Source organism: Symphalangus syndactylus, chromosome 14 (assembly GCF_028878055.3).
Source record: "Symphalangus syndactylus isolate Jambi chromosome 14, NHGRI_mSymSyn1-v2.1_pri, whole genome shotgun sequence".
NCBI classification, from domain to species: domain Eukaryota; kingdom Metazoa; phylum Chordata; class Mammalia; order Primates; family Hylobatidae; genus Symphalangus; species Symphalangus syndactylus.
This window is the reverse complement of record NC_072436.2, coordinates 25,024,979-25,037,678: the sequence shown is the minus strand read 5'-3', so window position 1 is coordinate 25,037,678 and position 12,700 is coordinate 25,024,979. Positions and strand designations below refer to the sequence as shown.

Here is a 12,700-nt window from a genome sequence, read left to right as displayed (position 1 = left end):
TAACTTAAGGGAAAGGTCTTATTATGATGAGCCACACAAACTGTAGGCAGTTACTAATTATTTGATGATTTGCATGATTATGATAAAGGTTAAGAGGAAAAAATTTTTTCCTGTATCACTAAATTTGCTACAAAATAAGTACAAGTGAGGAATTTTGGCTCTGCTAGACCCCAACAATAATCCTATGATTGGCTGCTTTAGTAGAAAGAGAACAGTAAAAGCATTCATCAGTACATAATATGTCTAGTTTAACCACCAACTCTTTTGTCTAACAGCTGGGCTATGTGGGCATAGGCCAAAGAACTAAATCTCTTACTCATAAATTACTGAGTCATGAAAATAACACCTTCAGCACTCATGTCTTTGAACGGCAAGGACAGCCAATATGTAGGAGTTGCCAGCAAAAATGATTAATGTTGATGATATTGTGAAGTTCTGTGGTTTTAGCAATTCTGAGCCAAATAGGCGAGGCACCAGTCACCAGAAAGGAAAAAGGAAACTGTAGGTGTCTTACGTGATATACTTGTTATAGAGGATGAAGGCATGTTCAATGTTGCCTTCCTCAGAGTAAATGGATGCCATTCGGATAATCTCAACTCCAGAGCGGAAGTACCGACGGGGTGGAATGTCTTCATTCACCTCTACCGCACTACCCAGCTGGGAGAGAGCCCTCACCCGGTCTTCGGGCGGGAGGCTCACATCTCCATGGTCAGACATCAGGACCAAGTTCTGAGACAGAAAAAAACAGATGGCATCAATACCGTTGCCCTCATCATCCCAGCACAGTCTTACAGTTTATCTCACAGACCTCTACCTTAAGAAGAAAATATAAGAGAAACATACCAAATGCTGTGGCTCCTATTAAATAAGGACTTTCCTACAAGAAGGCTGAGACCCTCAAGGAAGCCCAAATCACAACGATGACAGGACTGGCAGACTAGAAAACGTACAACCCCTGTACCATAATTAGGTGGTATAAGGAGTAGAACCACAGTGGACCAACCAAAGGTTCAGTTCAAGTTAATCAAATTCCTTGCCATTAGGGGGCCCCGCCCACAGCACTGTAAAAGTGGGAACAGCATCTTTTATTTTCTATTATTTCTCCTTCCAGATACCCACATACCTCTACCCCAGTACCTGGCAGAGTGCTCTCAGTGAACTTTCGTGAGGATTGTTAACTAACCTCAAGGTTGACCATTTTTACTTAATCTGAGAGTAACTGACATTTTCTGTGGTGTCCTTTTTCATATTTGAGCACAAGGCGAGTAAGGGGAACTGGTCTAGGAATTAATGCTCATAATTTTAACTCTGCTCACTAAACCACTATAGTCAACTATAAAATCATTCATCATTATCATGGCAAGGGATTTGAATCTTGAAAACAACCATTTACTCATCTTCATAGACTAAACACTGAATAGCAAAAAGGCACGATGGTAACTTGCACTGCAAAAACCGCTGGTGTCCCAAAACTCCAGTAATTCTAGTCTTTCTAGATATAGTTGCTGTTAGAATCAGATTCCAAATTCCAACCAGATATCACCACTATCATCTCCAAAATAAATCTGGGCATTTGACACACATTGCATTACAGCAAACCCTAATCAGTATGCTCCAGAATATACAAACTACAGTAGAATAAATCTTGGAATTCAAGGCCCTGTGGCAACTGGCCCTTCCCAACAGAGATCTTTTGCTTCAGTCAGGATTCCAATCCGCCCAGGCATCCTCACATTTCAGTTTCATTTATCTATCCAGTTTTTCTTTTCTACTACAACTCTTCCCTAAGGGGTGGTCTTCTCTCAGCCAATTCCATCTTTAGGTCTCTTCAATATTCGGGTCACAATTCCTCCACAAACCTTCCCCTCTAAAACACCCTCACTAATAGCACAAAAGCCGTGAGGACTACTAGGGATGCAGAGATAGTCCATCTCTCACGAGGCCTCTTTAGGGACTCAGAAAGCCGCAAGCATATCTAAAACCTCCCCAAGTAAATAGTAAACCTAGTCCACAGCCCATGAAAGTTAACTGAAACAGAGGATGCTTGTTGCATCTCAGTACCTCTTGGGAGAGGTTCTTGTGGGTTAAGAAAGGAACCACCTCCCGAGGCCAGGAAGCGGCGCCGGTTACCACCCGGTTGAGCAATTCCAAAAAGGGGATGCAGCATCTGCAAATGAGGGGGAAAGGCGGCGTAAAGGACGGAGGGGGAAATACGAGTAGGAGAAAGGAAGTAGCAGGAATGAGCGGAGGGGGCGTATGCAGTAGGGAGGGCTCTATCGACAACGGCTTGAGGAACCCTTCTTGAAGGCACTCAAGACCGACTTGCCAACCCCAGGCACAATCATCCAGGGTTTTCGGGATCTTTCAAATGCAGTAGGCGGGGAAGCGCTGGGCCTGGCTGGTCAGGCGCCAGCCCGCGGAGACCGAAGCCGTCGGGTGCCTCGAGTGAGGCAGGCCGGGCAGGGGAGTCGGGGAGAGTAGGCTGCAGGCCCCACACTCACGGCGGCCGCTCCCCTTCAAAGTCCAACCACGCTCGGAGGCCCTGCCCCACCACGTTCCCGGGACCCTTCCCCACCTTTCCCCGCGGATGACACTCGGAGGTTCCGGAAACGTCACATCCGGCGCCCGCTCCGCCCACTCCCGCTGGTCTGTCTATTACATTCCCAATGATTTAGGACTGGGAATGGAGAGCTAGTAGGTGGGGCTAGAATCGGCACCTGCGGAAAATCCGACCAATGAGGAGCGAGCGACGCAGCGGCCATCTTGGTAAAGGAAAAGGAACAAGGAAGAAAGTGGAACCAATTACCAAGCTAAGGTTTATTTTTAAAATTATTTTGATTTGGGGTAGTCCCTCATCACACATAGAGGCTGTTCCTGATATTAGAAAGTTAATGTGCCCAGTTGCTAGCAGTTCTTAAGGTGATGGCTAAGTGAATATAGGAAGCAGGATCTAGTCTTTTTAGGGAGAGAATTTGTAAATGTTGATCAGAGTTTTTGACATCTGGGGCAAAGTTCAATACTCAGCTTTCTAGGGACCTGAAATAAGAAAATCTTGGTATTCCTGCATTTAAGGAGGGATTGCTGATCCCAGTACAACTGCAGACTTAGCTAAACTAACCAGGATTTATAAATTGGGGGACAGAAAGTCTTTCGAGTGTATTTTTTAGCTTGTATTACATTCTACACAAAAATTGGGAGTCTTAGATATTAGGCAATATCTAAGACTAATTTTATTGCTTAGAAAGGAACGTAAGTCTTTTTTTTTTTAAGAAAGGGTCTTGCGGTGTCACCCAGGCTGTCACAGGAGTGCAGTGGCATGATCATAGCTCACTGTGGTCTCCAACTTCTGGGCTCAAGTGATCTTCCTGCCTCTGCCTCCCAAAGTACTGGGATTACTGGCGTGTGCCACCGCACCCAGATGAGACTAACGTTTTAATGTCAAAAAACCTATAAAATATTCGAAAAAAAAGCGTTCAATCTCTAAGAGCCGCTATGCAAAAGCAGTGGGGACACAAAGATCTGTATGATACTGTTCCTGCCCTGAGACCGGGACAAGGTGGTTTTATGCATCAAATACAGAATGGCACGTTCTGCATGTAGATGTGTGTCTGTAACGAATCCATATACATCCTCTTTACAAAAAGGTCCTACAAGCTTGCTAGTCATTCTGTCTCAGGAGACTTTGTGAAACATTAGGCTTTGGTTTAAAAGTCTAAGTCTCTGGGGGACACTTACCCCAAATTTGGGAGCCTCCCTGTGAGTTTGTTAGTGTGATGGCATGACCTATTCTTCAAGGTCTAGCTTAAATCCCTAATTCAGGTGTTGCCTCCTCCACCTAGCCAGCCTCCAGATCTCTCATTTCTCCCAAGCTCCGTTGTGTATATTTCTGTTGGAGTTACCTGAAGTGATTCTGTGTAGTCATCAACTTTTCAGACTTAGGGTTGAAGGTACTTGCTTGCATCATCACCTCCCCTTCTGCCCCCAGCAAGCATTAATGTGCATGGGTCTACTATCAACTCTCATGGATCTACTGCAGATAAATCTGGGATGATAATTGTACAGGGCACTCTACTGTGTCTTCAAAACTCTCTCTACTGACTCTCTTCAGAATGTAAACATGATGGGTTGGGCCTAAAGAAATTGATGCAGTGGAGATGCTGGTCACTGGGTGGGCATGTAGTGCAGATGGGGTCCCGGCAGGAGGCAACACAGGTCAAAATCTGATCCATTCAACCTCTCACTCAATAAATGTTTACTGAGTGTCTACTATGTGCCAGGTTCTGTTCTAGGTGTTAGGGATACATCAGCAAACAAATCCAGCAGGTGGATACTCTAATGGTGGAAGCACAGGTAGAAGTACAGCTGGTGGGGTAGGGAACAGGGGCATCTGCTCCCATTCAGCACAATCTCTAAAGTAGTTCTTTTTTTTGTAATGTTTAGCTTAACAAGTAAAGAAAATTTACAAACATCCTAGATTTTAAGATTATGATGAGAAGACTTTAAGAAGCTATAACTGAGACACAGATGTAAGGGGTGTGCATAGTCATAAACATAGCCAGCGCCACATAGAGGCTGTTCCTGATATTAGAAAGTTAATGTGCCCAGTTGCTAGCAGTTCTTAAGGTGATGGCTAAGTGAATATAGGAAGCAGGATCTAGTCTTTTTAGGGAGAGAATTTGTAAATGTTGATCAGAGTTTTTGACATCTGGGGCAAAGTTCAAAACTCAGCTTTCTAGGGACCTGAAATAAGAAAATCTTGGCCAAGGTAAAAATTTTACATTCCTCATTTCTTGTTTAACTGGAAAAGTTTAAAAACTGCACAATTTTGTATACACAATCAGGAAATCAAAGCTATAAAAGATTCTTGGCATAACTGATGAGAATATCCTACCTACCCCTGCCCTAAAGATTGGAGGCTAAGCGTGGAAGGTATTCCTTCAGCAAATAGGCTTCAGCAGTTCACCTGGCAGACTAAGACCAGGTTAGGAATTGAGATGCTCTTTCCTTCCGGTGCTCACTCCCAGCCATGAATACTTTTCCTGAATATAGCAGCCTCCATCTGGCCTCTTGCATATGCCAACGTCAGGTCTCCTGCACTCCTGCATGCTCATTCCTACTTGCTCATTTTTGGGCAGCAGCAAAAGATGCCTGGAAGGTGAAGTTCTTAATCTGAAATGTAGCATCGGGGTTTAGAAAACACAGGCCCGGACCAGGTGCGCTGGCCCATGCCTGTAATCCCAGCACTTTGGAAGGCTGAGACAGGAGGATCGCTTGAGCCCAGGAGTTCGAGGATATAGTGAGCTATGATTACACCATTGCTCTCCAGCCTGGGCAACAGAGTGAGACCTCTAAAAAAAAAACAAAACAAACCAAACAAAAAACCCAGGAGGATCACTTGAGCCCAGGAGTTTAAGGCTGTGGTGTGCTATGATCTCACCTGTGAATAGCCACTGCATTCCAGCCTGGGCAACATAGTGAGACTCCTACTGCTAAAAAGCAAAAAGAAGAAAAGGAAAAGAAAAATACAGACCCAGCGGAGTTCGGGGGGTGGGGAGGGTAAAAACAAGGAAGACTCCAGGTGTATTTCACTTGCAAGGTTGGTACTCTTGTGTTAAGTGACATATCTAGAGGGACAATTGCATTAGTACAGGAAGGGCATTCATTCTTACCTACTACAATGCATTCTTACAACAGCAGCTGATGATTTTTTTTTTTTTTTTTTTGAGATGAAGTCTTGCTCTGTCACCCAGGCTGGAGTGCAGTGGCACAATCTCGGCTGCAACCTCTGCCTCCCAGGTTCAAGCAGTTCTCCCTGCCTCAGCCTCCTGAGTAGCTGGGATTATAGGCGCTCGCCACCAAACTTGGCTAATTTTTGTATTTTTTAGTAGAGACGGGGTTTTGCCATGTTGGCCATGCTGGTCTTGAACTCCTGACCACAAGTGGTCCACCCACCTCAGCCTCCCTAAGTGCTGGGATTACAGGTGTGAGCCACCATGCCTGGCCACTAATGATCTTTTTAAAGCAAAAATCAGATTCCATCACTCCTGGGCTTAAAACTCTTCAGTGAATTCCCATGGCACTTGGAATAAACATCCACACTCCTTACTGGGGATGACAGAGTGACTCGGCCCCCGTTGCCTTTCTGACTTCATCGCCCAATCTCCTTGCTTAATGCTCTCCACCGACACCATCCAAACCTCTGCTTTTCCACTCAAGACCTTTGCATAGTTGACTCCTTTTCCTGGGATGCTTTTACCCTCATCTTCACTTGGCTGGCTCTGCCTCATCATTCATTTCTTAGTTTACATGTTACCTCCTCCAGGAGAACTTCTCTGACCACCCATTCTAAGGAGCCACCCAGTCATCCTACATTAGTTGGTCCTATTTTAATTGTCTTGATAATCCTTCCCACTGTCTGATGTGATTTGAGTTGCTTATTGTCTTTCATTCCCCACTAGAATATAATTTCCAGAAAGTTAAGATCTTTTTCTGCCTTGCTCACAGCTCCATCCCCACCGCCTAGAATGGCTTGCGAACCCAGATGTGACACTCAATGAACATTGTTGAATGTTCAAACGTTGTTGAGATAAATATTGTCTCACTGTCTCCAAAATGATTTACAGGAATGTAATCAGCCAGTTACGCTGATTACTGAGATGAACAATGAAAAACAATGACCGTTATGCTTTTGGGACCCACTCTTCTCTGCAAGGCACTTAGAGCTAGAAGCAGAAAGCCTAAAGGCTAGATGCCTTTATTAATTGAGCAAGTGTTTATTGAATATCTTTCATGCTCATGGGTCTGTGTCTGGCATGGGTCTACCACAGTGAAAAAGAAAAACTGGGCAGGGCGTGGTAGCTCGTGCCTATAATCCCAGCACTTTGGGAGGCTGAGGTGGGCGGATCACAAGGTCAGGAGATCAAGATCACCCTGGCTAACATAGTGAAAACCTGTCTCTACTAAAAATACAAAATTAGCTGGGCGTGGTAGTGGGTACCTCTAGTCCCAGCTACTCAGGAGGCTGAGGCAGGAGAATCACTTGAACCCAGGAGGCAGAGGTTACAGTGAGCTGAGATCGTGCCACTGCACTCCAGCTTGGGTGACAGAGCGAGACTCCGTCTCAAAAAAAAAAAAGAAAAGAAAAAAGAAAAACTGAGTTGCAGTTGTTTTAAGGCTTCCGTGGATAAAGGTTTAGAGCCATTAGAAGGAAAAAATTCTTTAAAAGATGAGCAATATTCTCAAGGGGAGGCTAAGTGAGCTCCATGCATTGAGACACTAAAACAGCCTATCTTGAACATTGCTTGGGAATGGAGGGGCTATGAAAGCAGAAATGGAGTGTGTACTAAAGACAAATTGTTCACATTGTTAAAATTTTTGCTGTGAGTCCATTGGGAATATAAAATGACAAATAGATTTGAAAAGTAAATACTCGGGAAGAAAAAGATACAGAATGAGCTGATTCAAATAAAGGGAAATGTAGCAAATGCACTGGGATCTTTTAAGTTCGTGCATTATGAATGAATGCATATATGTTCCTTTTCAGCTGGAGTTGGAATTACCCAATGAAGTTGTTCTTAAGAAGGCTACTTAAAACCAGTAACATGAAGGTGAATCTGTGGTTTGGAGCTCCCCTTACAGTTTGTTTGAAGACTGGTCTCTCCATCTCCAGGAAAAATGACCACTTTGGAAAATGAGTTCTTACGCATGCTTGGAAATATTTTTAATGTGTATATATTATTTAAATTTATGTTTAAATGTGTACATGAGGAATCTGTTTTATGTTAGACATATTTTTTTCTTTTGTTACCTGCTTGCCAACTGTGGACTGTATAATTTATTTTCCAATAAGTCAAAGTCTTTCTTTTAGGTCAGTGCCATTTTCAAGGTTGCGAATTTCAACAAGAGTTAAATGACATACGAAACTTGATGGCTATTTGAGAATTGGACGTTTTGAATGAGAGATTTTATCATTTTATATTTGGTTTACATATTTCTTTTCAAATATAGGGCCTGAATTATGACCAAGCACTGTAACTTTTAATGAGGGATAAAGAATTGCATGCCACTCTGAAAAATACTCATTTAGTTAGTCATTTGACAAATATTAATTATCATCTATGTGCCAGACACTGTTTAAGGCATTAGGCACATATCAATGAACAAAGCAGACAAAAATTTCCCTGCCCTTGGGGATCTTGTAGTTTAGTGATGGATGAAGGAGTGGTGGATTCTAAAAATTATCATGATAAAGAAGTCAATTACATAGTGTATGAGAAGGTTCAAAGTACTGTGAAAGCAATGGGCCCTGGCACAGGAAATCAGATTGAAGGAAGGGAGAAGCAGTGAGGCAACTGCAATTCCCAATAGTGTGGTCAAGGAAACTCCCATTGAAAAGATTTGAGAAAAGACTTGGAGGTAAGAAGAGCTTTCCAGGCAGGGAACAGCAAGTGCAGAGGCCTTGAATCAGGAGCTTGCTGGTGCATTCAAGGCACAGTAAGGGGGCTCAGCGTGCCCTGGAGTGGAGTGAAGGGGAGTGTAGCAGTAAATCATGTAGGGCAAGAGTCAGCAAACCAATGCAGCCTGTTTTTGTAAACAAAGTTGTATTGGAACATGGCCATGCTTGTTTGTTTATGTATTTTCTGTGGCTGCTTTCATGCTACAACCACAGAGTGGAGTTGTTGAGACGGAGATGATCTATCCCACAAAGACTAACATATTTAACTGTCTGAGTCTTTATAGAAAATATTTGCTGACCCCTGCTGTAGGTAAGATTTCACAGGCCACCGTAACAATGTTGACTTTGACTGAGAGAAATGAGAAGCTATGGGAAGGATTGAGCAAAAGAGTGACAGGATCTGATTTGTGTTTTGAAAGGATCATTATGGCTGCCATGTTGACAAATTTTAGGGAAAAGGCCGCGAACAGGAAAACCAATTAGGACTGTGGTTCAAAAGGTGTACCAACCAGGCACAGTGGCTCATGCCTACAATCCCGGTGCTTTGGGAGGCTGAGGTGGAAGGATCTCTTGAGGCCAGAGTCTGAGATCGCAGCAGTGAGCTATGATCACAGCACTACACTCTAGCTTGGGTGACAGAGTGAGACCATGTCTTTAAAAAAAAAAAAAAAAAAAAAAAAGTGCACCAATGTGCTCCCAAGATACTACAGCAGATTAATCTGGGTGCAGCTGGGTATTTTAAATTCATGAAGGATTCACAGCAATACCCAACATCTGTTAGATATTGTATGAGCTTCTAGCTAGTAGGTATAGTTCACAGTTTCAACATCAGATCATGCCACATTCCTTTCAATGATACTGTGTCTTTGTGAAGCTGGGTTTTTAGCAAGTGCCCTATGCAAATCAGTGTGGAACAGGAGGTGATGCTGGTAGTATCCAACTTGATTCTAAGGTTTGAGATGTACAGTACCCAACTGGCATACATATCCCATTAGCAAGTGATTGTGGCTAAGAGTAAAGTTTTCTTTTAACTTAATTATATTATTTTTCAGATGGCACCTTACTTGTTAGAGCATTGTATTCGTTTCTAGTCGCTGCTCTAACAAATCACTACAAATGACTTCAAAGTTTTCTGCCCCAAGCAACTGAAAAATGGCATTACCATGAACTGAGATAAAGAAAATTGTGTATGAACCAGGTTTTTTTTTGTGGGGGTAGGAGGGCAGATGAGAGATTCAATTTTATACATGTTTAGGAAAGAAGATACAAAGAGAAGGAAATGATATACATTCTGACCAGGGCCTTTCTCCAGATTGTCCACCCATGAGCCCTTTAGGCTGTTGTGTTTTGACTTCTCACTCAAAACATGGACTGAGCAAGTACAGAGGTGCCATGTTAGAGAGAGGAGACTCAGCAAGCCTTGTCTGACTCAGAGTCTTAACTAGTTTGGGGCAAATGGAGCTCTGTTTAAGGGAACAGAGAACTACAGGGTTCCCATGTTTAATTATGTCAAAAGATTGAGCAGGATTTTAGAAAGATGGAGGCAGCAGTGTAGTTTTGAATCTCCTCAAATCCTCTCATGGAAATAGATCAAACCAAACAAAAAACCCATAAGTAGCCTTTACCACAAAACTAGAGGACAGTTTTCCCTATGAACCCCAAAACAAGAGTGTGGGGCAAACCATCACCAGTGGGCACCAGACTTGCCTGGTATGGCATCCACACAAGAGGGAGTGGTAGACAATATGCCTTCAAACTGCCAGCAGAAGTTCACTGGAAAGTACCATGGGCCAATGTGAGAAAAGCAGCTGAAATTGAGGGGTTTTGCCCAGTCACAAAGTAAGTACAAGGGACCTGTGATAGACTCTGAAGCACTGAAGCAGTCTAGTCCCTTCCCACTCTTGGGCCCGAGCAGCCAGAGCTCCTTTCCAGGATGCGGCCCTGGAAACACAGAGGAAAAACTACTGGGAGGAACAACAGATACAAAGGATAAAAATCAAGGAGGGAAACAGAGCTAGGAAATGTCAAAAAGCAAACCACCATGTCATTTGATACTACGTTTTGAAAAAAGAGAAGTTTGGGGAGGTTTTAGAAAAGTTATCCTTAACATCTCCTTTTCAAAGTGCAGAAACACTAATTTCACCTAAAAATGAATAACAAAAGGATCGTAGTCAAATCCCATACAAAGGTATTATAAGAAAAAGAGAATAAGCAGCAGAATAGCATCCCGTCAGACAATAAAAGCAAGTCAGAAAAGACAGGCCCACAAGCTGATCCGAAGAGTAATCTGCTATTTCAAAACCAGCTAAAAGACATTAGGAAAAAACAATGCAAAAGACGAAAGGACCATGGGGGGCAGGATGGGAAGTTACTGAATGAGTACTGTACAGAGTTTTTGTTTGGGATGATGAAAAAGTTCTGGAGATGGATAGTGGTAATGGTGGAACAACAGTATGAATCTAATTAATGCCACTGAATTGTACACTTAAAATGGTTAAAATGGTAAATTTTACGTTATGTGTATTTTACTGCAATAAAAAGGGTGAGAAAACAATATAAATCAAAATTAGGTGAGATGGTAGAACTCAGAACAGGATTAAAAACAAAAGAAAAACTTCAGAAATGAAGACTAAAGTAAAAAGAACACAAGAATGAACAGGGTGGGCATGGTGGCTACATTTTAAAAAAACACCTGTAATCCCAGCACTTTGGGAGGCCAAGGCGGGTGGATCAGTTGAGGCCAGGAGTTCAAGACCAGCTTGGCCAACATGATGAAACCCTGTCTCTACTAAAAATACAAAAATTAGGCCGGGCGCGGTGGCTCACACCGGTAATCCCAGGGCTTTGGAGGCCGAGGCGGGTGGATCACCTGAGGTTAGGAGATTGAGCCCAGCCTGACCAACATGGCAAAACCCCATCTCTACTAAAAATACAAAATTAGCCAGGCATGGTGGTGCATGCCTGTAATCCCAGCTACTCGGGAGGCTGAGCCAGGAGGATCGCTTGAACCTGGGAGGCAGAGGTTGTGGGGAGCCGAGATCGTGCCATTGCTCTCCGGCCTGGGCAACAAGAAGGAAACTCCGTCTCAGGAAAAAAAAAAAAAAAAAAAAAATTAGACAGGCATGGTGACGTGCACCTGTAATCTCAGCTACTCAGGAGGCTGAGGCATGAGAATCGCTTGAACCCAGGAGGTGAAATTTGCTGTGAGCCAGTTGGCACCAGTGCACTCTAGCCTAGTGACAGAGCGAGAGTCCGCCTCAAAGAAAACAAAAAAAAAAAGAAAGAAAAAGAAAAAGAAAAAAGAATGAATTAGCATAATGGATAATGCCTTTAAAAAAAGAAGAAATTTTTAAAAATCAAAAAGATGATAAAAAGAATTCTGGAGAAATGGCAAATAACAAAAGATAGGCAAAAACGTCAGGACAGTTCTGAAAAGAGTAATGCAAACACATAGAAATGTAGTATACCATAAAAGTGACATTTCAAATCAATGGGACAGATTATTCAGTAAATTGTAATACGTACATGTTGGGGTAAAAATAAATAATTTATCTGGAAGAATCCTTAAAGTGGCAAAAGTAGATGCCTCTAAGGGAGGGGGTAGGTGGTGGCTGGGAAACTTGGGGAAAGGGTGAATTTCCATTGTCACCATTTTGTATCTTTCCAATGTTCTGTCATGTGAATCTATCACCTTTTAAGTCTAAAATGCCTGTGTTCAAATCCCAGCTATTCCTAGCAGTTGCTAGCTAGCTCTTAATCTTGGGCAAATTCTTCAGATTCTCTACCTCCTTATCTGTGAAATGGGATGAATAACTTAGCCAGGTGCTGCCTAGCACAGAATAAACTCTCAACAAATATAAACTGCTGGTGGAAACAACCCAAATGTCTAGTAATGGATGAATGAATAAGCCAATGTGGTGTAGTCATACAATAGGAATACTATGCAGTATGAAAAGGAATAAAGTTCAGACACACACTACAACATAGAGAAACCTTTAAAACATAGTACTAAATGAAAGAAGCCAGATACCAAAGGTCACATGTTGTATGATTCCATTTATATGAAATGTCCAGAAAAGGTAAATCCAGAGATTGGTGGTTGCCTGGTGTCAGAGGGAGGAGGGAATGAGGAGTGACCGCTAATGGGTAGAGGGCTTTTTTGCAGGGGATGATGAAAAGGTAATGGCTCAGATAGTTGTAATGATTATACAACCTTGTGAACATACTAAATGCCACTGAATTGTA

The 12,700-nt window shown here is 42.8% G+C and overlaps 1 protein-coding gene and 1 long non-coding RNA gene across 4 annotated transcripts in view; one reads left to right on the top strand and one right to left on the bottom strand.

Annotated features, from left to right (window-relative positions):
* Positions 1-2,706, bottom strand: part of LOC129463170 (STAM-binding protein-like) — a 22,487-nt gene extending 19,781 nt beyond the window's left edge. The window contains exons 1-3 of one of the 3 annotated variants that reach the window (XM_055243745.2): positions 2,502-2,590; positions 2,062-2,167; positions 515-729 (exon numbers count right to left, since the gene is read on the bottom strand). In XM_055243745.2, the coding sequence (XP_055099720.1) occupies positions 515-717 (203 nt within the window). In that variant the 5' untranslated portion in view covers positions 718-729; positions 2,062-2,167; positions 2,502-2,590. Of the gene's footprint in view, positions 1-514; positions 730-2,061; positions 2,168-2,501 lie in introns of all 3 variants that reach the window. The other 2 variants (XM_055243744.2, XM_063617529.1) reach the window with 2 other exon arrangements.
* Positions 2,277-12,700, top strand: LOC134732435 (uncharacterized). Its single transcript, XR_010115597.1, has 2 exons — positions 2,277-2,815; positions 7,544-12,700. It is a non-coding gene; the product is annotated as an uncharacterized lncRNA (long non-coding RNA).